Source organism: Lagenorhynchus albirostris, chromosome 8 (genome assembly GCF_949774975.1).
Source record: "Lagenorhynchus albirostris chromosome 8, mLagAlb1.1, whole genome shotgun sequence".
In the NCBI taxonomy this organism is placed as follows: domain Eukaryota; kingdom Metazoa; phylum Chordata; class Mammalia; order Artiodactyla; family Delphinidae; genus Lagenorhynchus; species Lagenorhynchus albirostris.
The window spans coordinates 6,758,201-6,784,478 of NC_083102.1; the positions used below are offsets into that span (position 1 = coordinate 6,758,201).

General features: G+C 49.7%; 1 protein-coding gene across 3 annotated transcripts; it reads left to right on the forward strand.

Moving 5' to 3' along the window:
• The first annotated feature begins 454 nt into the window (after nt 1–454).
• On the forward strand, nt 455–26,278 carry ZNF777 (zinc finger protein 777). 3 transcript variants are annotated; one of them, XM_060156428.1, is made up of 6 exons: nt 455–584; nt 4,574–5,434; nt 6,445–6,571; nt 8,655–8,768; nt 21,495–21,746; nt 24,892–26,278. In XM_060156428.1, exons 1-6 carry the CDS (start codon nt 468–470, stop codon nt 26,046–26,048), a joined length of 2,628 nt encoding a protein of 875 aa, XP_060012411.1. In that variant the 5' UTR covers nt 455–467; the 3' UTR covers nt 26,049–26,278. The 3 variants fall into 3 exon arrangements, with proteins under 3 accessions (XP_060012411.1, XP_060012413.1, XP_060012414.1); XM_060156430.1 differs by lacking the exon at nt 455–584 and adding an exon at nt 2,941–3,411; XM_060156431.1 differs by lacking the exon at nt 455–584 and adding an exon at nt 3,474–3,999.

Genomic DNA, 26,278 nt, shown 5'->3' on the forward strand with positions numbered 1-26,278 from the left:
TTCCTGCAGTCTCCGACGAGCCTCGGAGTGTTTCTCTTTAAACGGCCTGAGAGGGACATGCCTCCCAGGATGCAGTTTGTATCAACATGGCAGCTGCTGTGCAGCTCCCCTGCTGAAGAGGCGCCGGGACGGCAGCGCAGCTCGCAGCCGGGGCCGGGGCCGGAGCCGGGGTCGCAGCCGCGGCCGCAGAGGGGCCGGTGCTGAGGGCCGGGGCCCAGCTCGCGGCCGGGGCGCAGCCCGCCGGGCCGCCCGCACCGCCGCGCGACCCGCTCCGACGCCGCCGCCGGGCTCGGCCGCTCCGTCCCCGCCCGCCCCGCGCAGGCCGGGCCCGACGGCCGCGAGAGCCCGGGCGGGGAAGGCCGGGCCGGGCCGGCGCCGCCTGCGGAGAGCCCAGGGGCCGGCCTGCGTGGGGCCGCGCGGCGGCGGCGGCGGCGGCGACTCCGGCCCGGGCCGGACAGCACAGGGCCATGGCCGAGGCGGCCCCGGCTCCGGTGAGGGCGGCCCGCGCGCGCACGGACGCGCGGACTCGGGGCCCTGGGGACGGCCTGCGCGTCCCGGGCTCGGCGGCCCGGCCTGGGGTCTCGGTAAGGGACGGAAACGCCGCGACGTGGGGGCGGGGGAACCGGAGGTCTCGCGCGCCCCTGCTAGGTGGGGGCGGGGGCTACGCGCGGGGAGCCGTCCGCCGTCCGGGCGCGGCTGAGGGGACGCTTGTGGCCTGGCACGCACGCGGGCCCGGAGGCGGGCACCCGGGCGGCGCGCCTCGTTCTCTGCGGAGCCGGCGCTGCGTCCGTCGGGGTTGCCGCCGCACGTTTTCCGCAGAGCTCGGCCCCGCCGAGACTCTCGCGGCCGGAGCGCGACGCTGACGCGGCTCTCCCCATTTCGCAGAGCGGAGACACTGAGGCACGGACACCTGGCGGCGACCGGCCCTGCCTGCCCCAAGGTCACGTAGCGAGTCAACCATGGCTCGGCGCCCGCGTCCGCAAAAATGCCTGCCTCCGGGCCGCGGGCCTGGACGGGGAGGGGGCGGCCTTGGCGGCGGCCTCCCTTCGGGTGGGGGCCGGGGCCGGCGCGCGGGCGACGCGGCCCGTCGGGGGGGAGGTGACGGCCGTTTGAGAGGCTGGGCAGCGCCCAGCCGAGCGTCCCCGGTGTGAGGAGCAGGTGACCCTCGGGCTCGGGCGCCTCGGCCTCCAGTCTCTGCGTCCGGGGGACCCGGTTGAATTCTGGTGTCCAGACGGATGGGGTCTGGGGAGCACGCTACTAAGGGTTTGGGGGCTGGTTTGCCTCTTCAGTGGACCATTCTTAAAAATCAGTCTCAAAGTCTCCCCTCAGACCTGCTCTTTGAGATGCAGTAGCCGTGTTGTGAGGAGGATTGCTGCATGGGGGGCAGTGCCCTGAGCCTCAGTTTCCTGTTGTGTGCAGGAAGGGGTCGGGATATAGGACTTTCTAAAGAGCCTCTCAGGTCTTACAAAAAATGATCATAATAATAAGAATGATAATGATAATATGAATAATAAAACTCTTGGGAAAATAAAATAAAATGATTTTTAAATGCTTAGATCTCCAGGACCCTTGAATGGTAGGTATATAATTCTGGGTGAACCACACTGGGTCATACAAGACAGTGGCACGGCTTTCTTTATAAGTCAGGTGTGATTATGTATTTTTCTGCCAATGAATGAATCCTGGAGACTCCATCCTCTTAGGATACATGGGGTAGGGAAGGTGGGTTAAATCCTGTGAAATGAGAACCAGAAGAATTCTCCCCCTGCCCCCAAGAGTTTGCGAATGCAGGCTTATTAATCTCACATTTTATATTTACAGCTCCATTCCTCTCTTTGGCCATTTCTTTCTGCTTAGGGTGGTATCAAGCCACAGGTTTACTGGGACTGGTGAAATTACAGCAAGGGGCTTTTATTTGGGGGTGGCGGAGGGGATGTGCTCCTGTGGCCCCTCATTGCTCTACAGTCCTCCAAATCCAGAAATGGACAGAGACGGTCTAATAATAGAGAGCAAAGAACTGGTATTTTCCTTTGAGCTCTGAGTAGACTAGTTAGCAAAGATGTCTTGCGCTAATGGCTTAATTTACTGTCCTGAAGCTTCTCTTCATTGTTTCAGTTAAGCCCCTGTATTACTCAGGGGGACTAACTTGGCCCCTGGGGATTTCCCCTTCCTCCTACTAGTTGTAGGCAAATACCCTAATCCCCCTGTGAGGACAGGGCCATACATGTGCCTGTTGTGTTGCATTATGCTCGTCACTTTCCCTGTGTCTGAGGCTCCTATCCCAGAGGTCGTCCAGCCTTGCCCTCGCCTGTGAAGAGTTGAGAGGTGGCTTAGTTGTCGACAAGCCTTCAGTTTCAGGGCTCTGTGATTCCCTTGAAAGTGCTCGCAGGATTTGGCGTATGTGCCCATGTGTGTTTTTTGAGGGGGAGAATCCATAGTTTTCATCAGCTTTTCAAAGGGGTCCCTGACCCCAGCATTAGATGGAAACGTCTATGGGCAGGACCTTCCCACAGGTCTTTGTTTAATCTCCAAGCCTCCGAATCTTAGAGGTAAAGAGGATTCAGAACACATACTGACCAGCTCTCTCATCTGACAGATGAGGCCTAGAGGCGACCTACAGTGTAGGCGGAAGCCCAGGCTCTGGAGCCAGACTGCTGTGTGACATTGGGCCAGTTACTTGGCCTCTCCAAGCCTCCACAACTTCCTGTGCTAAGTGTGGATAAGAATTCTAGTGGTCCCTGTTTATAGGGTTTTGTGGAGAGTAAATTAGATAACCCTTTAAAACACAGTTCATGGTGCATAAATGCCAGAGAGTTGTCAGGGCTGACTAATTAGCCCTCACATCTGGTTCCCTGCAAAGCTATTGGGTCGTACCACCTCAAAAACCTTTTGCCTGAACAAGGCCTTAAATCTTCCATCCTTGTCTTAAAAGCGTGATGCTGTCTCAGTTAAGCTACACATAAGTGAATGAATGAACAAATGAAAGCAAGCAACAGAAGGTATAAATAGGTTTAGATGAGTCTTTGATAGATGACGCAAGGCACTTCATTATTAACTCTAATAATTTCTTTGTAACCCGGTCATTTATACTATTCATCCAGTAGACATTTGTTGGGCACCTACTGTATTTCAGAGTGGACACCAGGAATATGCTAATTTTCAAACGAAGAAAAGGGACATTTCAGTTACTTTAAAGCCCACTTCTGTATGGCACACAGTAATCGGCCATTCAGCAGATTGAGCGAAGGAAGGGTATGAGGGAATGGACAAACATTGATATGGAAGAAACTCCGTTCAGTTCCAGTAAACATGCTGACATTCTGGATAGGCAAATACAGAGCTGGTCACTCAGAAGACCTTGGCTTCACTTCTTTGATGACACAAGCACTCCCTGAACATGGACATGGCAAGGTGGGGAATGGGGAGAGTGTGAATAATTGAAACCCCCTTCAAGTAATTGAAGGACTCGGTCTTTATTCTGGTTCTGGTCCCCACCAACCTTGACACAGCTCTCAGAACTGGTTGACTTCAGCTTTGCTTCTGGTCCTTCCAGGCCTCCTTTCCTCCTCTTTCCCCAGCTCACGAGCCATGGGGAGGACTCCGGATGGCCAGGGTCCACCTACCCGCCGGGGACCATCAGCCCCGGGAACCTTGGCTCCCTCAGGAGAGTCTGAATGGCCACTCCCACACCTGTCTCAGTGTCTGTCTGTCTGTCTTCTCTGTATGTAGCAGGAGCCAACCTGAATGCACGGTAGCCCGTTCAGCCTCTCCAGCAGGGGCTGGGTCCACTGAGCGTGCCTCAAAGGCAAACCTCTACCATATCAACCCTTTGAGAAATGTTATTAAGTCAACAGTGCAGATTTTATCAAGGAGTCTGGGAAGCTTAAGGTACTTGTGTGTCATCGCTGTTGGACAAAGTGAGGGAAAGAGCATGGGTACCACGACTGCCTGATAATACAAGTAGAAGCGGTGGGACTGGATGTCAAGCTCACCTTCGGGGTAAGTGCCTTGACAGAACCAGCCCCAGCTTGCTGGCAGTCTTAGGCTAGCCTGGCATTGACAAAATTCTGCTCTATTGTTTTTCAAAGTTTTATTCTATGTAACGCTCAATGCTCGAAGAACTCAGTGAGGCAGCAGCTGGGTCAGGTGTTAATGACCCTTATTTGGTGGCTGAGGTCGCTGAGAACAGAGGAGTTGAGTAATTGGGCCAGGGCAACCCGGGCAGCATTGGTGTAGACAGGACTGAACGCCAAGTGTTCTGATTCAAGGCCAGTATCCTTTCTCCTCTCCACACCACTACTCACGAGATGACACCTGTGCAGTGTATGTTGTGAAAAAGGAGATGGCTCTGTAGAAGCAGAAGGTGGCATAACCATCTTTTATTTGTTGTTATTAGCTGTTGTCATTGATGTGTAGATCAATGCTAGGGTCTCAAGAAGAGATTCATGTCCATGGAACATATCTTATTGCTGCGAAGCCTGAAGCCCTTTTAATGTAGGTGCTTATTTTGGGGGATTTATTTGCCAGCTGGAGACTCTGGCCTTCAGTCCTGTCCTTTCTTTCTGGAACACAGGTCCAGCAGCTGGACATGGAGACCCAACGCTCCTCACCTCTGTCATTCCCCAGCGTTGTGCAAGAGGAAACCCCGCGTCAGGCCCCTGCTGGACTCCCTCGAGAAACTCTGTTCCAATCCCACGTTCTTCCCCCCAAACAAGTTCCTTCTCTGTCTCCCGCCATTCCCCGGCAAGGCTCCCTACCCCAGACTCCCAGCGCTCCCAAGCAACAGACTTCTGGCCGAATGCCGCATGTGCTCCAGAAGGGACCCTCACTCCTGTATCCTGCCGCTTCCGAGCAAGAGACTCAGATCCAGGGCCCCCTGACTTCCCAAGAAGAGGCCCCGTATCTACCCCCAGCTGCTGCTGAACCAGAGATCTCGCTTCTCTCCCACTCCACCCATCATCAAGAAGCCCCACTCCACTCCCCCGAAGTTCCCGAGAGAGACCCCTTGACCCTTTCCCCCACAGTTCCCGAGACTGACATGGACCCCCTGCTCCAGAGCCCGGTTTCCCAAAAGGATACCCCCTTCCAGATCTCTTCTGCGGCCCAGAAGGACACACCACTCCCAACAGCGGAGATCACCCGCTTGGCCGTGTGGGCTGCCGTCCAAGCGGTGGAGAGGAAACTGGAGGCCCAAGCCATGCGGCTCCTGACCCTGGAGGGCAGGACTGGGACAAATGAGAAAAAGATAGCCGACTGCGAGAAGACGGCCGTGGAGTTTGCAAACCACCTGGAGAGCAAATGGGTGGTGCTGGGGACCCTGCTGCAGGAGTACGGGCTGCTGCAGAGGCGGCTGGAGAACATGGAGAACCTGCTGAAGAACAGAAACTTCTGGATTCTACGGCTGCCCCCGGGCAGCAATGGAGAAGTTCCCAAGGTAACTTTATCCCAACCGGGGCTTCCCGAGGAGTGACCGGGACTGGAATGTGTTTTAGGAATTTAATATCAAAGAAAGGGAAAGCCATGGTTAAGAAGGAAAACAATATGATGATACCTAGTCACCAACTTCACATTGCTGAGAACAGGACGCAGCAAAACCGAATGATTTCTCCTGTTGATAAAAGCATAGGCTATAGATTAGAGAGACGACCTAGTGATGGGGGCTGTCAGTGTAGAAGGCGTTCAGTCTGTGATGTCTGAGGATAAAAGGCAAATTGAAGGCCAAGTGGTCGAGCTGTGGACAAGTGTGAACCTGTGTGGTTCCCCGTGGAGGTGGAGGGAGGACGTGGTGAAATGTTACAGGGCGGTGTCCTGCTCAGCATTTTTATCAGTAAACTCATAAATCACGTTAACGCCAGTAAAAATATGATTTCCAGAGGTATCCTAAAGAAACAGAGGATGGTTAGACTTTTGTATTGTTTCCCAGAGGAAAGCACTTAAACGTGAACTGGTTTTCTTCCTGTTCTTTTATGCTACGGCCCCTTTTCACAGCCTCATGGAGGGAAAACGCGTGGACCGGTGGCCTAGGCCAGCACTTTGCAGATTGTATTGTGTGCACGAATCACCTGGGGATCTTACTAAAGGCTGAATCTGAATTAGTGAGTCTCGAGTGGGGCCTGAGAGTCTGCATTGCTAGCATTCCCCAGTGGTGCCATTGCTGCTGGTCCACACTTTACAGCAGCAGGGACTGTCCTGTTAGAGAGGGAAAGGACCAGACATCACGGGGCCCCGACTCTCTCGGGCCAGGACAGTGGCTGAAGCCTCCTGATTTCTAGAGAGGTCCTTGGTGAAAACCCACCGCTCGGCCTCTGGGCCTTTCCCACTCCAGTCCTAAGAGTTTTGAAACAGGCCCAGGGGGCCAGAGCCATTGGCAACCTTCAGATCTGGCGGCTGAGGGCCCGTGATGCCTTCCCGTTGGTCCGAGCTGAGCTTGTTGTGTGGTTTCAGGTCCCTGTGACGTTTGACGACGTGGCCGTCCATTTCTCGGAGCAGGAGTGGGGGAACCTGTCCGAGTGGCAGAAGGAGCTGTACAAGAACGTGATGCGGGGCAACTACGAGTCTCTGGTTTCCATGGGTAAGGAGACGGCTTCGCTGCCCGCGGCTTCCCGCCTGCTAGCTGGGGGTTCCTTAGGAGTCCCGGGAGCTCTGAACTCCCAGAGACAATTTTCAAGAGCACAGCAAATGAGAGCAGACACCCATATACCCACATACCTCAGCACAGCACAGATCAGCACAGCTCGTAAGCAGAGACCCCCCCCCTACCCGCGGGGGCCAGGGGACAGACTCAGACGTCAGCAGTCTCTCACCTTTATATTATTTTCCCCATGGCCCCTATATACATATATATATATATATACGTACATATATATATATCTCTCTTGAAATTAGTTTGTCCAGCAAACTATTATTAAGCAGAGTGTGAGGTGCTTTATGAGAATGACATTTAATCCTCACACCTTGCCCGTGTGGGAGCTAGGACAGGTGTCAGCCCTCCTGATAGACCGCCTAGGTGGCTGAACACTGTCGTCGATCGAGAGCTTACGTCCCCCAGGTTCTCGTCCCGCTCGTGCAGAGACGAGGTATGACCCGGGGAGTAAACGATCGTCCTAGGTCCCTGCCAGGGAGTTGCGATTTCACTGGGATCTCTCATACCCCACAGTCGGTGGAGTCTTGTTGTTTTCGCTAATGAGAGTATTTGAGGATGAGGACCTGGAAAACAGGCTTTAGTTTTATATGTTTCCTTTTCTCCGACATGGGGAACTCTTTGGGCACAAAAAAATTAGAAAAACATTAAATAAGCTGTTGTATAGAAAATCCGATCCTTGCTGGAATTGTTAATTTTATACATATATACCTCTCCATGGGGTAACTTTTTATTTTTTTCTGTTCTTTTTGAAGTATATACATAATTGTGAAAATGGAACAATTTAGATTTGTAAAACAAAGAACAAGAGCAATCCCCACCCCCAGCCAGCACTGCTCCCCAGAGGTAACCACCGTGAACCCTTGGGCCGATATTGTTTCTCATCATTTTGCTGCACGCGTGCACACGCGGTTTGTGGTTTGCACAAATAGGATCCTTCACTTATTTTACCTAACAGTAGTCAGAGACAGCTTTCCATGTCAGCGCAGAGGCCTGCTCGAAAGACAGTGCAGTGTTCCCGATGAACCGTCGGGCTGTTGATATAGAACTGTTGACGAGCAGCAGCCTGAGTCCCTCTTCTCGCTGCCACAGAGGGTTGCAATCAGCATCTCTGTGCTCTTCCGCGAGTATTTCAGTGGGATGCATTCCAGGAGGTGGGTTTGCGGAGGAAAGAGGGTGCTCGTTTACAGTGTCACGGGCACTTCCATGGGCCCTACCCAGGGCTGTGTATGTTCACGTAACAGTGTGACAACGCCATCTCCACACCCTGGCCGGAACTGAGGTTCTCCTATTGTAAAGATTTGTCTTTCCTGATGGTGAAAAATGACGCCGCATTATTGTAACGTGTATCCCTTTGATGATTAGGGAGCTTGTGCATCTTTTAATATGTTTATTGGCCATTTGCATATTTTCTACGAATTACCCATTCATATCTTTGATTTTTTATTTTACTAACTGTAGAGGCTCTTTATATATAATTACGGACATTAATCCTTTGCCTTATTTTTTATAAATGTGTGTGTGTGATACTATTTTCTCCAAGTTTCTTTATCTTTTAAATTTATTTCCAAAGAACTTTAACTTTTTGTAATGTAAAAAAAAAAACCTATCAGTGTTTTGTTTCATGGCTTCTATATTTTATCAAGATCAGTTTTTTAATTTATAAAATTTCAGATATCTTCTCCCTTTGTCATGAAAACCTGAGCTGGCATTGGCCACCTGTGAGCCACAGATAACCAGTTTCCATCAGTGGGCAAGTGGTGCCCCAGAGCTGGTGCCGCTGGGAGGACCCAGGGCGCGGTTAACACACACACACACATGCACACACACGCGTGCGCACACCCACTCTGTGTGCACCGAGGAGAAGGGCTGGAAACTTGGCCCTTCCTTCTGCAGCATTGCCGGCCTTGGCTAGGGCAGCTGCTCCCGATGTCCCACTCACACAGGTGACATCTTTGTAGCATCCAGTGCGAACTCATCCCATAGGATATCTTCTTTGCTTTCTCCTGCGCAGACTATGCAATTTCCAAACCAGACCTCATGTCTCAGATGGAGCGCGGGGAGAGGCCAGCCATGCAGGAGCAAGAGGACTCAGAAGAGGGTGAGGCGCCTGCGGACCCCAGTGCAGGTGAGTGGCTGCCAGGCGGCACGGGCTGTTACAACCCACCGTAGGCCCCAGAGGGCTGTGTTAGCAGGCTGAGTGCCTCAGGGAAGCCCGCAGGTGCTGGGACCTGCCTGGGGCCTCCTTGATCGCCAGTGGCCCTAGCGGCTGAGCTAGGAATGCCGTTGCGGTCATTGTCTCGGGGAGCTTTTGACGCGACCGAGCGTCACCTCACTCTTTGCGGGAAACAGAACCAAAACTGGCAGAAAGGCGTTCCCTTGTCGGGATGCTGGTGCGAGTGAGCCTCGAGCTCCCAGAGGAGGGCCACGTCCCTGGTCCTGTGGCCGGTGCGTGGAAGGACAGGGACAGACACGGACTTTACCCGAAGCATCCTCCAGTATGTGGGGCGGTCCAGACGAGGCAGTGAGGCGAGGCGGTGGAGAAGCGCAGGCCGGCCTGGCCGCGGGCTCGGGTGCAGACGCCAGCGTCGGGCTGCCGGCGCTTGAACCCCAGCTTCTCTGCGTCCTCGCCCTGTGGTTTTTATTACTCGGCCTTTTGGAGGCCCGCTTTCTCATCCGTGAAACAAAACTGGTACTGATAGCCAGGGCTTGGCGTGCTGACCAGCAGGTTCCAGTGGCCCAGGACACGCCAGCTGCTGTGTCCGTCTGCGTGGGGAGCCGTCCCTTCCCCAGCGGCCGCTCAGCAGCCCTCACACTTGCACGGCAGTGCTTTCGGGGTGTGGTTCGTTCTTTGGAATTGCCCTTGGCCTTGCATCACTTCCCTTGAAGGTCTTCCGTGGGAGGAGATCCTTGTCCTTTGTAGCCAGATGTCATGGGTGATCCTGTCTTTGAAAAAGGAGGATAATCTAGCAGAACTCACTGGGGCCAACAGCCAGGTCTTGTATGAAGTAATGTCATTGACTCTGGCACCAGGAGGAGGTCCAGAATCACGTGCAGGCATGTCGGCCCCATGGAGTGAGGGCAGAGGTAACTTCCAGAAGAGGCAGGACCCTGAGGAAAAATAAGTGCTGGCGTGTTTCAGAGAAACCCTAAGCCATCATCACTCTCTAGAGATTTGTCTGAGATTTAAGTGGAGGGAAGAGGCAGATCCTGAATTCATTCTGGCAGCCAAAAAAGATGGATTTAAAAGTAGATGAGGTGAGGGGCTTCCCTGGTGGCGCAGTGGCTGAGAGTCCGCCTGCCGATGCAGGGGACACGGGTTCGTGCCCCGGTCCGGGAGGATCCCACGTGCCGTGGAGCGGCTGGGCCCATGAGCCATGGCCCCTGGGCCTGTGCTCCGCAATGGGAGAGGCCACAACAGTGAGGGGCCTGCGTACTGCAAAAAAAAAAAAAAAAAAGTAGATGAGGTGAGAGTGGGTGTCCTGGGACAGGGCGTGGCACGGGGCAGAGTGATCTTTTGTTTGGAGGAAAACAAGTCTGTATGTGAAAGGTTTGAGTGGCCGCATCCAAAAACAGGTGTCAGTGGGAACGGAGAGATTCAAAGGAGAAGAAATCAGAAAGAGGGCTTAGGAGGCAAAGAATGAGAAAGGGGAGGGGTGGTTTGTGGTAAAAATCCTAGAATCCATCCGATGTCCCCGTGGGGTTTTGTGGTCCGGGTACTGCTTTTGTAGCATCTTCTTAGAAGGGCTGGGATGGGAACGTGGACCCCTTCCTCCGTCTGCTTGTTCAACCCTCATCACAGGTGGGCCTCCCACAAAGTGGGGCCAGAATTGAGAGCACATAACTCCAGCCCCCTCGGCCCCAGGCGGGGTTCGTTCTGGTACAGGCGCGTCTAAGGCCGGAGCTTCTGTGGGCAGCGGCGGCCTCACAGAGGCTGCCTTGTGTGGCTGGAATGTGCCATTTGTTCCACTAACCGTCTCAGCCACTAGGAGCCTGACTGGAGGGAGGACAGGCGAGGACTGAGAACCACTGCCCCATGGGCCAGCTGTAAACTCACACTTCTGTGTGTGTGCAAGGCCCTGGCCTCGGGGTAGCAGGGTTGTCCTGTGAGTCTGCAGTTATCAGAGCCAGTGGTCACCTGTCATTTGTGTGTCCTCCCCCTTAGAAGAGTGGCCACAAGGCCAGCCCTGGGCCAGACCCAAAGGGTGATACCAATTGAGAATTTTCATGGTTCCAAATACACCAAACATGACAGTTTTGTGAACTGGCTGAGTAAATGCATTCAATAAACTAGTATTTGTGGTTGGGGTCCCTAAGGGCAAGGAGACCTGAAGGTGACTCAGATAGCGACCCTGCTCTCAAAATCCTCCAAGCCGGGGCTCCCATTCATGGCTCTTTAAGGGCGAACAGGAGGCCTGGGGAAGCCAGGGACCATTGTCACCTAACAAATTAGCAGAATAAAACAAACAAGCCAGAAGCCATGGCTGAAATCCAAGTTCTCATACAGTGTACATAGTTTCAGTCTTTTTAAAAAGCAATTTGATATTTTCTGGTCTTCAAATATGTTTTAAATATTTAAAATGTTCATTTACTTAACCTAATAATTTCCTTTCTGAGAGTCTATAGCCTAGAAAAGAATCCAAAAATATGGATTAAGATGTACAAATATTATATTACATTATGATAGACGGTTATACAGTCACCAAAATCACACGTGAGGAGTTTTTACACCATATTTTCACTTGTATGTTTATTATTAAGTTCATCTAATATTTTTTGTACCAGGTACTATGTCAAGAGACTGATGTTAACAAACTAAACACCCCACATATGTAAAAATACAGCCAGCCACTGTGATAGTGTTGTGGAGACAGGCATCCAGGGCTCTGGGACACGCAGCAGCAAAGGCCTTACTGGGACCAGGTGCTCAGCAAAGGCCTCGGAGGAGGTGGGATTTTTAGTGGAAGCACAAGTGGGAGTTCCCGTTACTCGGAAGAGAACTCCTCAGAGGGAGGAAAGACTGGAAACGAGGGGGCTCTCTTTGTAGCCCAGGTAGGAGGCCTGGCATAGCCCAGGGAGCACCATGGGTATTTGCGAGGTGTATTTTGGCGTCGGTGGCTGGCGGATGTCGAATATGAGGAGAGGGGGTCCCACGGATGAGTCCAGGTCGTGACGTGAGTGAGAGGGTAGGTGGGGGACGACAAGAGGTTCCAACCCAGAGAAACGACAGGAACGCGTTAGGTGTGAGGTCCCAGGACACGTCCAGGAGGTGGTGTTGAGAAAGCAGCTGAACAAAGGAGGCTGGAGCTCACAGAAGAGCCCTGAGCTAGTGACAGACGTGTGGGCCTTGGTAGCGTGGACGGGATCAGCTTTCCCAGCCTGGATGGGAGAAGAGGAAGAGCACAGCCTGTGCCCTTGGCTTGGAGCCCTGACTGTTAGAGTAGATTTGGAGAGTTGGAATATCTGGGTCTGGGTGGAGCCCAGGTGTTAGTTTTGTTTGTTTTTAAGCTTCCAAGATGATTCTCATGTGCAGCCAGGGTTGAAAACCACTGCTGTAGGATTTGGAAAAAGGAGGAGGAACCAGAAGAAGCAAAGGAAACAGGAGTGGCCAGAAAGGTAGCAAGAAATCAGGGTGGTGCATTGTTGGGTATTTCAAGAGAAGAGTGTTTCCGGAAGGAGGGAGCGTGGCTAACAGTGTTGAATTCTGCAGTGTGGTTTAGTTAGGCAAAGACTGCGCGAAGTGTCCATTGGATTTGCAGATTGGCAGCATCAGTGACCTTAGCAAGAAAGAGAAACGTTGGTGGCACGACTGAGGTGGAAGCCTGTGAGTGGGTTGAGGAGTGGATGGGAGGCGAGGAAGTGGAGATTGTTCCAGTGTAGCTGTGGGTGGGGAAGAGAAACGCTGGCGGGCCGGGCAGCGTGGGGACTCTTGTTTGCTTAAGATGGGGATTGCCGAAGCCTGTTTGACATGTTGACAGGAATGAGCCAGTTGATACGGGAAGTTAATGGTATAGAAGTGGATAATGTAGGGACTTCCCTGGCGGTCCAGCAGTTAGGACTCCGCACTTTCACTGCCGAGGGCCCAGGTTCGATCCCTGGTCGGGGAACTAAGATCCCTAAGAAGTGAGAGTATATTACTTCTTATTCAGTAAAAATAAGTTTTTTATAAAACAACGCATGAAGAAAGACTCCAAGTTAAAGGTGGCAGATTGACCGTGTGTTTACTCCCACCTCCCCAAGTCCTTCTAAAACGAGAGCGAAGGGACTTTTTTTAAAAGGAACGGACAAGGAGACAACGGCAGCTAAGTTTTGGAAGGCTGAGAGCAGATGGCCGGGTGATCGCTGATTGAGAAAGCAGAATCCAAAATTGGTGTTAGGGAAGAAACCCAGTTTGCACTCCACCCCCATCCCTGCTCAAGACTCGGGAACTAGCAGTACCAGAGGTTCCAGGTGTCTTTGGAAATGGGGGTAAAGGTGAGGCTAAAAACAGAACATTGGTCAAACATCTTAAGAGGCCTTTAAACACTGCCATTTCCCTCCATTGCCTCACCCGACCGTGGTAGGTGACCAAGGCTTATTCTCTGGAGATGGTGAACAACAGGGTTTCTGGACGTGGACACCAGGCGTGATTGGGGTGGGTGCCATGTTGAAAACAAGGGAATGAGTGAAGCTTGACAGAGATGTTGAGATCTCTAGCCTTCTTCCCTAACCTGAATCCCAAAATGATGCTCACATCCAAGATTAAACCCTCAGGGCAGGATATTGGAAGAGTCTTATCTGGAGATGCTTGGGGCCAGCCCAGGAGATTTCCCAGGGAGATGATCTAGCTAAACAATCCTGCTGGGAAACCGAGCCCTACCTGAATGCACCAAACTTGCAATTCTTTTCTGACTATTCAACTTTTAATATAAATGGACAACCAAGAACCACAAGGCATTTGGGAAGAGCCTCTAATATACAGAGACAAAGGAGACAAAAAGCAGAAAAAATAAATTTCAAGGAAACAGAGACCATACGGGGTGGGGGGGGGAAATATGTTTAAATACTTATATATAGTTATACATTTAAAATATACATTTTTTCATATTCCTTAGAGAGATAAAAGAAGTGAATGTATCCATGACAAAAGTATAATGCTTATCTAAAAAAAAATAGAAAGGAACTCTTAGAAATTAAAAATATAATAATGCAAATTAAAAACTCAGTAGCACTGTTAGAAAATAAAGTTGAATACACAGCCCAGAAAATAGAGCAAAAAGACAAAAAAGAAAATAGGGAGACAATAAGAAAAGTAAAGGATGGAAGTCTAATGTCCAGATAATAGAAATATCGGGATAAAAAATAGCAAAAACAGGGAGAAGGGAATTAGAGATGAAAGACTTCAGGAAAAATTCCCAGCGCTTAAAGACAGCTTTCCAGATCGAAGAGCCCGCCAACTGTCCAGAACAGTGGATGAAAATTGATCCAGCCTTAAATACTTCAGCAAGAAATTTCAGCGCAACTGAGGACCCAGGAGATCTGACAAACTTCTGGGAGAAAGACCAGGTTCATACAAAGGAACAAGAATTAGAATGGCATTGGACTTTTCAACAGTATTGGAAGCTACAAGACCGTAGGATAATTCCTTTAAAATTCTTTAAATTTTAAAATTGGAAAATATTTTCTAACATTCTAGAATTTGATATCTAGACAGACTAATCTAATTAAATATGAGAGTGAAATCGAGATACTGAGACGTTCAAGGTCTGCCATGCGCCCTTTCTCAAGCTGGGGCAGGTACTTTGCCAAATGAGGAAGTAAACCAAGAAAGAGGTGTAAGGAGCTCCAGCACAAGAGAGGGGAAGGAATCCCTGGGGTGCTGCCGAAGGGGATCCCCAAAAGACAGCTGTGGATCTGGAGGCACCAGTCCACACTGGAGCATACCAGAGGTTCCAGAAAATTTTTCTTCAAGTAGGTAAAACCGAGGAATCCCCATTATGTTTGGATGTTCTGAGAGGAGAGTTATAGAGCAGGGTGGGGGGAGACACTGGAGCTGACTTTGTGGTAATTAATAGTAAGCTAAGCAAAAGAAAAGAAAACTAGCTCCAGGGGAAGCAAATAGGTTTACAGGCATAGAAGAGTACTTATAGCATGCTACATGGTTCAATTTTTTTTTTTTTTTTTTTTGCGGTACGCGGGCTTCCCACTGCTGCGGCCTCTCCCGCCGTGGAGCACAGGCTCCGGACACGCAGGCCTAGCGGCCATGGCCCACGGGCCCAGCCGCTCCACGGCGTGCGGAATCCTCCCGGACCGGGGCACGAGCCTGTGTCCCCCGCACCGGCAGGCGGACTCCCAACCACTGCGCCACCAGGGAAGCCCTACATTGTTCAATTTTAAATAGCACTTACATAATCCAATCATGTAAACACCCAACATTAATTCAACCAGAATTACAGGCTGGGAAAAATCAGGGGTTTGGAAGAGATGTGGATGGTTGGGGAAGAGGTGGTCCTTACCTCCAGCTCTTGGAAGTCAGTAGATTATGCTTAAAATTGAAAACTCAAGGAGTAGCAATGCCATTATGTTATGTAGAGTTATGAATATAAGTGACAAAAGAATCAGCTAGAAGAATTGAAAGTGATTGCCTCTGGGGAGCAGGTTGGGGGGTGGAGGGGAGCTTCTTAAAAATGAGGTTTGAAGAACCCTTCATCCCTCTGGCCTATGTGTACATATAACTTTTTAAAGAAGATTTTAAAAATTAATATACCGAGGTTTAAAAAAATCTAACAGAAAGTGTAGCCATGAAAATGTTGGAAAGCCCATGGCAGCCATCATTCCTGTGCTTTGAGCTGGTGGAGAAAGTTAATGTGGCCACGCTGGTTTTTACTTTCCAATGAAACTCTGAAGTTGCGTCAGTGTAATTCAAAAAGAAAAAATGCAGAGAAAGTGAAAGTCCCATATAATTCTCCCTTAAGAATCAACAGATCGGGGCTTCCCTGGCGGTCCAGTAGTTAGGACTCCACGCTTTCACTGCCCAGGGCCCGGTTCAATCCCTGGTCGGGGAACTAAGATCCCACAGGCTGCACGGTGTAGCCAAAAAAAAAAAAAAGAGAGAGAAGAGTCAACAGCTTATTCCTTCCAATTTATGTGCGTATAGTCACACACACACACGCACACACACACACACACACACACACAGCCTTAATTATATAATACTTTCTCATTGTTAAAAAAATTTCTTCAAACAATATAGAAGTACATTGTTTAGAACTTGCTTTTTCCAAAAATATCTTTGACATCTTTACATGTCAAAACATGTAAGTCTCTTTTTTAAATAGCAGACTGTAGTATTCTGTATATTGATATCATACTTTAAACAAACTCCCATTGATATGCATTTAGAGTCTTCACAAGTTTCAGTGCTTCACTAAACATCCTTTATAAGTAAATCTTCATGCACTCGTCTGAAACTTACTTAGAAGTAGACTTTCTGGGTCAAAGGATATACCCATTTAAAACTTTAATAGATATTAGCAAATGTCCTTCAAAACAATTGTGCCACTTTACACACCCTCATCTATACATGAGAAAACCTGTTTCCCCACACCCATGCCAATAGGTGGTATTATCTTTTTATTATTTGCCGGAGTGATGGGTAGAAAAGACAATATTTTGATGTTTTCACGCACTCTGTAAGAGTGATGTTGAGCATATCTTCACGTATTTGTTGGTCACCAGTATGTCTTATTTATGAATTATCCTTTGCCCATTGTTCTTTTGGATTATTCATCTTTTTATTATTGATTTATAAAAGCTTTTTAAATATTAAGGATATTAGCTGTAGTCTGTCTTACGTATGCAAATATGTTTCCAAATTTATGGTTTACCTTTGTGTGTATCTGTGATGTAGCTGTTTAAAATTTTTGTGTTCCAATTTATTAATTTTAAGTTCCTATGTATTCAGATTTGCCAGAAATTTTCTTTATGGTGGGTGGGCTTCATACCAAGTGTAGAAATACTTACTTGGCCTCTTTTATTCAGTAAACATTATGATCACAGGCCATAGACCTATGAGCTTTTCAAAAATCTATAAAAATATTTGAAAGCTGAAATAAGATATTTTTTTGCTCCAGAAAATTACAAAATGTAAATAATTAAATGTTTAACTGTGTCTCCCAATATAACATTATACCAGCTTCATTAATTATTAAATTTAGTGTCCACAAACATTTAATACGTTTGAAAACAATTTGTAGGAGAGATTTTTCCCATCTCAGAAGAGTTCTTATGAAGAAATTTGATTACAGAGATTAACAACCTATCACAAATTAAATGTTTCTTATCACCAAACAGTGTCAAGGCAAAGCTACAAAAAATTTTTTCCAAAAAATTTACACCAAAAGATTATAGTTGATATGTGTTGTGCACATTTAATATGTTTGGTGTGACTGACCAGACAGCTTCCAGAAGGAATCTCTGAAGTCCCAGAGGGTCTCAGGGTAGCCTGTTCCTCAGCTCAACGCTGTTGAGAAAAAAAGAAACGAAAGAAAGGAAGGAAGGAAGGAGAGAGGGGAAAAAGCTGTGCTTTTCTCTAATGCTAGTATGATTTCATTATTTATGTCTAAAGTTTTGATTCATCCGTAACTTATTTTGAGGTGAGATATGTGGAGATGTTTTTTTTGGTTTTTTCCTTCTAGTCAGGAAGCCAGCTGTCTCCACTTCATTTGCCTAAACCTTTTCCCACTGGTTTGAAGTGCTACCTTTGGTCATAAACTATATTCCCACAATGTACGTGTCTTTGATTAATTTTTTTAATGGGAGAACAGATTACTGCTTATGAATGCATTCTGGTTGTCAGAACTCTTTCAGAAGTTGTTTGGGGCAGAGAGACCTTTTTGGTGGGAAACACTGGTTTCCCTGCTGTGTAACAAGCGGGGGAGAGGCACGAAAAGGTGTAACCGATGCCCATTTCAAGGGCAAAAGAATTAGATGCCATAGAGAGGGGCAGACGAGTGCTTGGGGGGTCAGAGAAGAGCACGCTCACGATGGGCTAGGAGCGGCCTGGGACGTCTGGTGGAGTGGGGGTCTTGAGGAGAGGTCAGGATGGGAAGGCAGTGGTCTTCAGGCTGCAGTACCCATTCCCCGGGGTACAAGAGACTTTCCAAGAAGGCACAACACAGAGGGCTTTGCGGGTTCAGCTTCCAAGTCTCTGCCCATCTGTTGTCCTTCATAAAGCGTGTCAGTGAGGGTGCTTGACACCTGCGGTCCCTCTAGTGTTGGTCCCATGTCCCATGTCTCCTACCACTGAGAACAAAAGAGGAGGCACCTCCTGCCCATCCTGCCTTACTATGGAGTGTTTCTCTGATGTATAAAAAGGCCTCTGGCTCACGAAACAAAGAGCCAAGCCAGAATGTTGGGGGACAGAACCAGAAGTACATTGGTGGCTCTGGGGCCTGGATGGCGAATCCTCTTGGAAGTTAGATCGTTTGGAATACTTAGCTTTCGACAAAATTGAAAGAGAACCTAATTAAGTTGTCAGCTAATAGGTCATTAAAAACAATTTTTGATGATATGTTAACCATGTGCTTTTGCAGTATTTATAATTCAGAAGTTCAGAGAATGGAGTGATGATTCCGTAACAAAGCTCCCACCAGCCCAGCTACAGATCTATGTAAATGAGCTCTTCCAATGGTTATATTTATAAAAATGAAAGATAGGAGCAGATTTTATTCTGAACGCTGTCTCACTCCAGCAATAAGAATATTCATTCTCAGATAAATGAACTAATCGGGGAAAAAGTCCCCATGCATCCTTGTAAGAGATACATTTCCTACAGGTTTTTTGTTTCCTATCTTGAATAATTATTTTTCATTCCACAATAATAATAACTAAGGATGACTTAAGCCAGGCAGACAAGTAACACTTAGAACCCTGTGGTTATTGGAAGTGAAAGCAAAATTAATCTTTCCATTTACATACGCATTTCTGTGCAGTAGATGAGCTGATTAGGAAGGCACCTAAGCATAAATATGGTCTGTTAGGCTAAAATTCTGTGGGTAAAGTGGGAATGGAAATAGAAGTCCATGGTGAAAAGGGATGATCTTAAAACTCCAAGTATCAAAGAAGAACTTGTTCGTGTATTTTTTAAGTGAATAATGGTGGGTTTTAAATTGCTAGGGTTCTTAGATTCCATTGGCAACATTAAATGGCAATGGAAGAGTTTATTTTAAAATATCAATATTTACAGTACTCCAGAAATTACATCCTTAGCAGTGATTGAAGCATTTTGTCTATTTATTCAAAAAGGTGCAAACGGGTACATGGTTTTAAAAACTTATCTTAGGGAGGAGGCAAGCAAAATACCTTCAGGAGTTGTGAAGTCAGGGAAGGTATCTTTCCGACGCTGGAGTCATAGTTGCGGATGTCGTGCAGAGCCCAGAAGAGAGGAGGCCGGAGGAGGGACACGGGAGGAAGGGGATGCAGGGGGATGACGTCGAGCTGGAGCAGGAGGAGGCCCAGGACCTGAGTGTGGATGACTTTATGTTTTTTGTAAGACAGAGAATAGGATGAAGATGTCTTTGGAGAGTCAACTTGGAGGGAAGGTAGGCACGGTCTGCGTGGGAGGCTGTGCGGAGTGCAACCTGGGACAGTAGGGCTGCTTTGTATGCGGTCCGCTCCCCAGCTGTTGGGAATCGATTACTTGGCTGATCAGAGAGGAATTAAAGGACTGCCAAGCATCCGAAAGAACCCAGCTTTAGGTCATGTGGCATCAGTTGCTAGCATGACTGGGCGGTCTGCTTTCTGGGCAACGTGGTTCACTTTAGTGTGGGCGGGACAGGTGGATACGGTGAAGGACAGTGAGGGGCTTCGTTCACTGGGTTCCTGGTGCCTTTTCCTTTTTCCACAGCACTTAATCACCTTCTAACATACCATATAATTTATTATATATAATAAATAATATATATATATAATTTATTAACTATGTTTACTGCCTTATGTGAGATGTAGGAGAGCGGGGAGCTATGTTTTGTTCACTGATGTGTCCCACCATTAGAACATGCGTGGCACATAGGTGGTGCTCAATAAATAGCTATTGAATAAACATTCAAAGGATGAATGAATATGTTCATGCATATATGTTTATAATTTCCTTAATTAACAGTGAGTTTCAACCTTTAAGGGGCTTTATGCTAGCACAGCTCTGCCCATATGCGAGAAAATAAAGTTGACCCCTACCTCACACTATACACAAGACAAAAAGAAATTTCAGGTGGAATAAAGAGCTAAATGTAAAAAAGAAAACCTGGGAATAAAATCTAGGAGATCAGATGAACCATCTAGGACCAGAGGAGACCCTCTTAACTAAGAAAACCCAGGAGCCGTAAGAAAGAGGGACATATTTGACAAGATGAAAACTTTAGGAAAGTTATATGATAAAAGGTAACACAGAGACAAATGATAGATTTGGGGGAAATATTTGAAATGCCAGTAAGAGAAAATGGGTTATCTTTAATACAGGAATCAAAGGACTCTGACCAATTGACAGAACAGAGTTCACATAGAATCAACTCTAAAAGGCCAATAAATAAAAGAAATGATATTCAAATTACCCTCGTCAGGGAAGTAGAATTAAAGTATCAGTAAGTTATCACTTTATACCCATCAGACTGAGGAATATTAAAAAGAGCAGTGGTGTCTTGCCAGCAGGCACGTGGGGAAAAGGGCTGGTAGAAATGTGAATAGTCACAGCCTGTGGAAAAGCAGTCTGATGACACCTGTCAAAATCTAAAATATTTAAAATTTTTTACCCTGCAGTCCCACTCCTGGGACTCTCATAAAAATAAAAGCACTATTTTATGGTTAGAGATATAAACACATGTTTATGGCAGTGTTGTTCATGGCAAAAGCCTGGCAGCGGAAAGTGAATGTTGTCAATGAGGAAATGGTGGAGCACGTTGCTGTATTATCCTCACCATGGAATGCACGCAGCTTTGAAAAGGAACGCGTTAGCCTACAGAAATCGGTGTGAGGGGATTTCTACACGATATTTGGGTGAGAAAAGCAACAGAGGATTATGTATGAGGCAGTTTTATTTTTTTTAAACCTGTAATGGCCAGAAAGGAAAAACATAGATGTAAACGTGCTGTGATAAATCACTACATAAGCATAGAGAAAAGTGTGAGGGCAGTTACGGGGATTACCTGGGAAGGTCGCACCTGTCGAGTGGGGAGTGAGGCAAGTTAAAAGGGGAAAAAATACTGCACTAAAGAACAAAAATGTGCGCTAGAATCCTGTTTATTGAAAGTGATGCCTATGTGTGTAACGACATTTGAAATTAACCTACAGATGTACAGGCAGATTAAAAAAAAAATGTCAGGGCCATGTGTGTAATCAGATGCTGTTTAACGCAAAACGAACCCCGCAGCCCCTCTTATGCCTGTAAACGGGGGCCAGGAAGGGGCTGGGGGCCTCTGATCTGTAGGACACCTGGTGGGGAAGTGTTGAAAAGGTGTGCGGGGAGACCAGACGATTAGCCTTTTCTTTATTAGCCTGGTTGAGGGGGAGACAGAGAAACTGTTGCCTTTGGCTGACCTCCTGGGAAAGGGAATTAGGATCTCTTTCTAAAAGAAACCCTTGTTTTAAAATTATAGGGGGTCATGGAAACAAACCTGCGTCTCTTTTAACTTGACTGCAGTTCATATTCAAGGCTACACAGTGTCCGTGCCTACTCACTGCCAACCCAGGATATTTCTTCAGGGTCTCTAAAATAAGAATTTTGGAAATATAAATTCTAGGGCCACAAAACCCTGGGCAGGTGGAATGAACATGTTCTGGATTCTTTTGCCCTCCCCCCACCCCGCCCCCACCTTCTCAGCTCACGACGGCATCGTGATTAAGATCGAGGTGCAGACCAACGACGAGGGCTCCGAGAGTCTGGAGACGCCGGAGCCCCTGATGGGCCAGGTGGAGGAGCATGGCTTCCAGGACTCGGAGCTGGGGGACCCGTGCGGCGAGCAGCCGGACCTGGACATGCAGGAGCCGGAAAACCCGCTGGAGGCGTCCACGGAGAGCTCGGGCGGGTTCAGTGAGCTCAAGCAGATGCTGGCGCAGCAGAGAAACTGCGCGGGTGAGTGGGGGGCTGGTGCCTGTGGGGAAGCTGTGGTCTCCTTTAGAGAGGCACTGTGACACTGAGGGCTCAGCAGGTGTGACAGAACCGAGCATGGCCTTAGGCACAGCTTCCCTGCCTCGGGATTTAAAAGCATCCGTCTCCCGGCAAGGAAAGAGGGTGTTAACAGCCAAAGACCAGGTCAGATGAGGACATCAGGGGCTGGCGGAGATCATCTCTCCGGCCCCCTCCCTCTACAGGCAGAGAAGGTCCCACACTAGTGGCAATGCTAGAACTTCCATCTCCTGACGTGTCCTTGGTCATTCCCTTGTCACACTGGAAGCCTCAACTGGCTTGAAGATTTCCACCCTTGAAGAGCACATCTTTGTAAATGGCCGAGGCTGCTTTCTCTGGTAGAATCTAGGCATCATTTTTGTTTAATCGCAAGGCCTCAGGGTCACCATTCTGCACATCCTTGCTCCCTGGGAGGACAAGGAAACAGTGAGGAAGCGGCCTTGCAGCAGCACGGCCAGGACATCTTTTGTGGTCAGTTTTCTGATGCTAAACCATCCTCGCAGGCCTGAGAAAAGCCCTGTCTGATCATTGTGGTGTATTTTTTTAAATACACTACTAGACTTAGCCGCTATTTTATTCAGGAATTTTACAACTGTATTCATAAATGAAGTGAACCTGAACTTTTCGGGAATCATCATTAAGATTATACTAGACTTATCAAAGGAACTGGGAAGCTTTTGCTCCCTTTTTCTGTATCCTAAAAATAGTGTGTAAGATAGGAATTCTGCGTGCTCCTTGAAAATTTGGTAGAACCCACTTGGGTTTTGGTTTTTGTATGTTTATGTGCAAAAGAGTCATTAGCCATCATATCAGTTACTATATTATTTATACTTAGAAATGTATCCACATCCATTTTATTTAGGTTTTTAAAAGTATTATTTTGATGATTTAAAATTTTTTTTTTCATTTTATTTTAACCCTTGCAGTTTGCTTTTTTGCACATAAAATATGGACATTGTTCTTGGTCAAAAGATGTGTACCTAACTGCTTATATTTAAATAATTGCATGATATTCGAGAAATCTTAATATACCATGTTGTCTTTCATTAGAGAATAGTGAAAGACACAAGGCAAGTTGTGAGAATTCGTTGAATGGGAGCTTCATAAGAGCAATTCCAGATTGCCCTTTGAACACTCCCATTAATTCTGTTAGTACCATTTAGTAATACTGTAAGCTTTTTGTGGGATTTCGAGACCTGAATTTTAGGGCCAACTGTTTCATTCTTATTTCATTAAGAAAAAACAACTTGGAAACTCAAGGAGAGTTTAAATCTTCCAAGGCCCATACTTCCCCCTCTGCCTTTCATAAACAACCCTATTTTCAGGCTAAACACCAGGGCAATGAGTTACCAACCTCTGAAGCTGCTTCCTCCTTCCTGATCTTTTAAGCATCGTGTTCCAGGGATGTTCTGGGTCACTTCCTGCTGAGAGTCCTGACAGGACCGAGGCAGCATTGTCTTACGACGGGAGGCCTGAGCTGGACTTGGCACACCTGTGTTCTGATTTTAACACTGCCACTTAACTGGGTTCAGAGGAGTAGCTAGAAGTGCTGTGGCCTAGCGGTCACTGACAAACTTGAAGACCTTGGCCAGGTCACGAACACTGCCAGCTTCAGTTTCCTTATCAGTTGAGGGGACAGACTAGCTGGTCCTTAAATTGCAAGCTCTGAAAAGGTCTGACTTTATTTATTTGGAGACATTACTTGATAGTGCCAAGCTCGGATGCCCCAAGTCTGTGAAATGGGGATAATTCTTGCTTGACGTCTGCCATAAGATATTGTGAACATGAGAGAGCATAGGTGTGAGGTGCTTTGAAAAAGTTCTCATTTGTTTGCTTTTGAGAATTCTGCAGATGCAGACTATTACAGTATTGCATTTTCCATCTCACAGGTGGACTCAAAAGTGAATGACTTTCTCATGTCACACAAAGTCGACAACTAAAAATAGAGCTCCCCAATTAAGTGTTTAGGGAGGGCCAGGTGAGTTCAAGGCACCTGAGAAAATTCAAATAGGTGCTGGAGGCCTCTCCTTTTCTCTCGGACTTCTCCAGGGACCCTGTAGAACAGCCAGCATCTTAGGTCCTAAAGGGCCAGGCTAGAGGGTGGAGGGCCGGCGGCGGAGGAGGACATCCACCATTTGGGGTGTTCGTGGAACACTCACCACGTGTGGGGCATTGCACACCTGAGCTTGTGGCAAAGGCAGAGGAAACCCCCCACCCCAGCTTCAGGGTCAGGGCTGGTAGAGTCTGTGCAGGTGAGTCATCCACCTGTGCAGGTGAGGTGCCCCATCAGAAGGCGGGGTTCTTAAGTCTCGGGGAGGCGCCCCGCACGTGCTAGCAGCTCAGGGGGGCCTGAGGGATGCAGGTCGGGATGGTCAAGCAATGTTTTCAGGAGGAGACAGGATTGGAGCAGGGTGTTAAGTAATGGGCACGATTTGGAGACACGGAGGAGGGTCAGTAAAGACACCTGAGGAGAACTCTCCAGGTGCGTCCAGGAAAGGAGACCAGCGAGGCTGAGCAGAGTTCAGGGAGGCGAGACCACAGAGGGGGACGAGGTCCGGAACTTGATGAGTCAAGACCCTTTTGACTCTGCCGGTAGAAAGCGAATCCTCGAGTGCTTAAGTAAGAAAGGGGTGTTTATCGGCTTGGAGAGCTGGTAGGTCCTCCAGTATGCCAACCTCAGGCGCCCTGGACCCGCTGCCTCTCCAGAGGGTTCTGCGTCTACGTGCCTTCTTTCCTGCCAGTCCCTGCCCGCCAGCGGCGTCGGGCGATGGGCACACGCAGCGCCCGCATCCCACCACGAGGATGCCATCGTCCCTGCTTCCTCTGCATGAAATTCCAAGGCAGGTCTCCGACTGGCCCATTTTAGGCCTGGGCTCCTTCCTGAGCCAGGCGCCGCGGCCGGCCCGGCTTCCCTGGGCCGCAGGAGCGGGGAGCTGCGTTTTCCCGAAAGCAGGCCGTGGGGTGGACGATGCCCAGGCAGTGCCGCGGGCGAGGGCGAAGCGGGGCTTACCTCCTCCGGGTTAGGGGCGTCAGGCAACACCTAACGGCAACTTGTCTCTCTCTCTCCCCCCGCCGCGCGTCCCCGGAGCAGAGGGCATCGTGATCAAGACGGAGGAGCAGGACGACGAAGACGACGAGGACGACGAGGACGAGCTGCCGCAGCGCCTGCAGCCCCTCGGGCAGCTGTCCGGGAGGTACGAGGCCGGCATGTACCCGCCGCCCCTGCCCGGGGAGCTGTCCCCCGAGGGCGAGGAGAGCCCCCCGCCGCTGCAGCTGGGGAACCCGGCGGTGAAGAGGCTGGCGCCCCCGTCGCACGGCGAGCGGCACCCGGGCGAGAACCGGGGCGCGGCCAGCCAGCAGCAGCGGAACCGCCGCGGCGAGCGGCCCTTCACGTGCATGGAGTGCGGTAAGAGCTTCCGGCTGAAGATCAACCTCGTCATCCACCAGCGCAACCACATCAAGGAGGGGCCGTACGAGTGCGCCGAGTGCGAGGTCAGCTTCCGGCACAAGCAGCAGCTCACGCTGCACCAGCGCATCCACCGCGTCCGCGGCGGCTACGCCTCGCCCGAGCGCGGGCCCGGCTTCGCCCCCAAGCACGCGCTCAAGCCGCGCCCCAAGTCGCCCAGCTCGGGCAGCGGCGGCGGCGGCCCCAAGCCCTACAAGTGTCCCGAGTGCGACAGCAGCTTCAGCCACAAGTCCAGCCTCACCAAGCACCAGATCACGCACACGGGCGAGCGGCCCTACACGTGCCCCGAGTGCAAGAAGAGCTTCCGCCTGCACATCAGCCTGGTCATCCACCAGCGCGTGCACGCGGGCAAGCACGAGGTCTCCTTCATCTGCAGCCTGTGCGGCAAGAGCTTCAGCCGCCCGTCGCACCTGCTGCGCCACCAGCGGACTCACACGGGCGAGCGGCCCTTCAAGTGCCCCGAGTGCGAGAAGAGCTTCAGCGAGAAGTCCAAGCTCACCAACCACTGCCGCGTGCACTCGCGCGAGCGGCCGCACGCCTGCCCCGAGTGCGGCAAGAGCTTCATCCGCAAGCACCACCTGCTGGAGCACCGGCGCATCCACACGGGCGAGCGGCCCTACCACTGCGCCGAGTGCGGCAAGCGCTTCACGCAGAAGCACCACCTGCTGGAGCACCAGCGCGCGCACACCGGCGAGCGGCCCTACCCCTGCACGCACTGCGCCAAGTGCTTCCGCTACAAGCAGTCGCTCAAGTACCACCTGCGGACCCACACGGGCGAGTGAGCGCGCGGGCCGCCCCGTCGCCCCGCCCGAGCCCGGCGGGCGGGGACGGGGCGCCTCTGAGCCCCTTTGCTGTGAGCCCCCCTCTCCCTTCGCCCCTCCTCCCAAGGACGCGGGGTAGTGAGACCAGGTCGCTGGCTGCCGCGTTTCCCCGGGGCCCCAGGGGAGGAGCGCGGACCTGGGGAACCCCTTCGGGCTGTTAATTTCCTTGACAATAAAATGGATGAAACCAA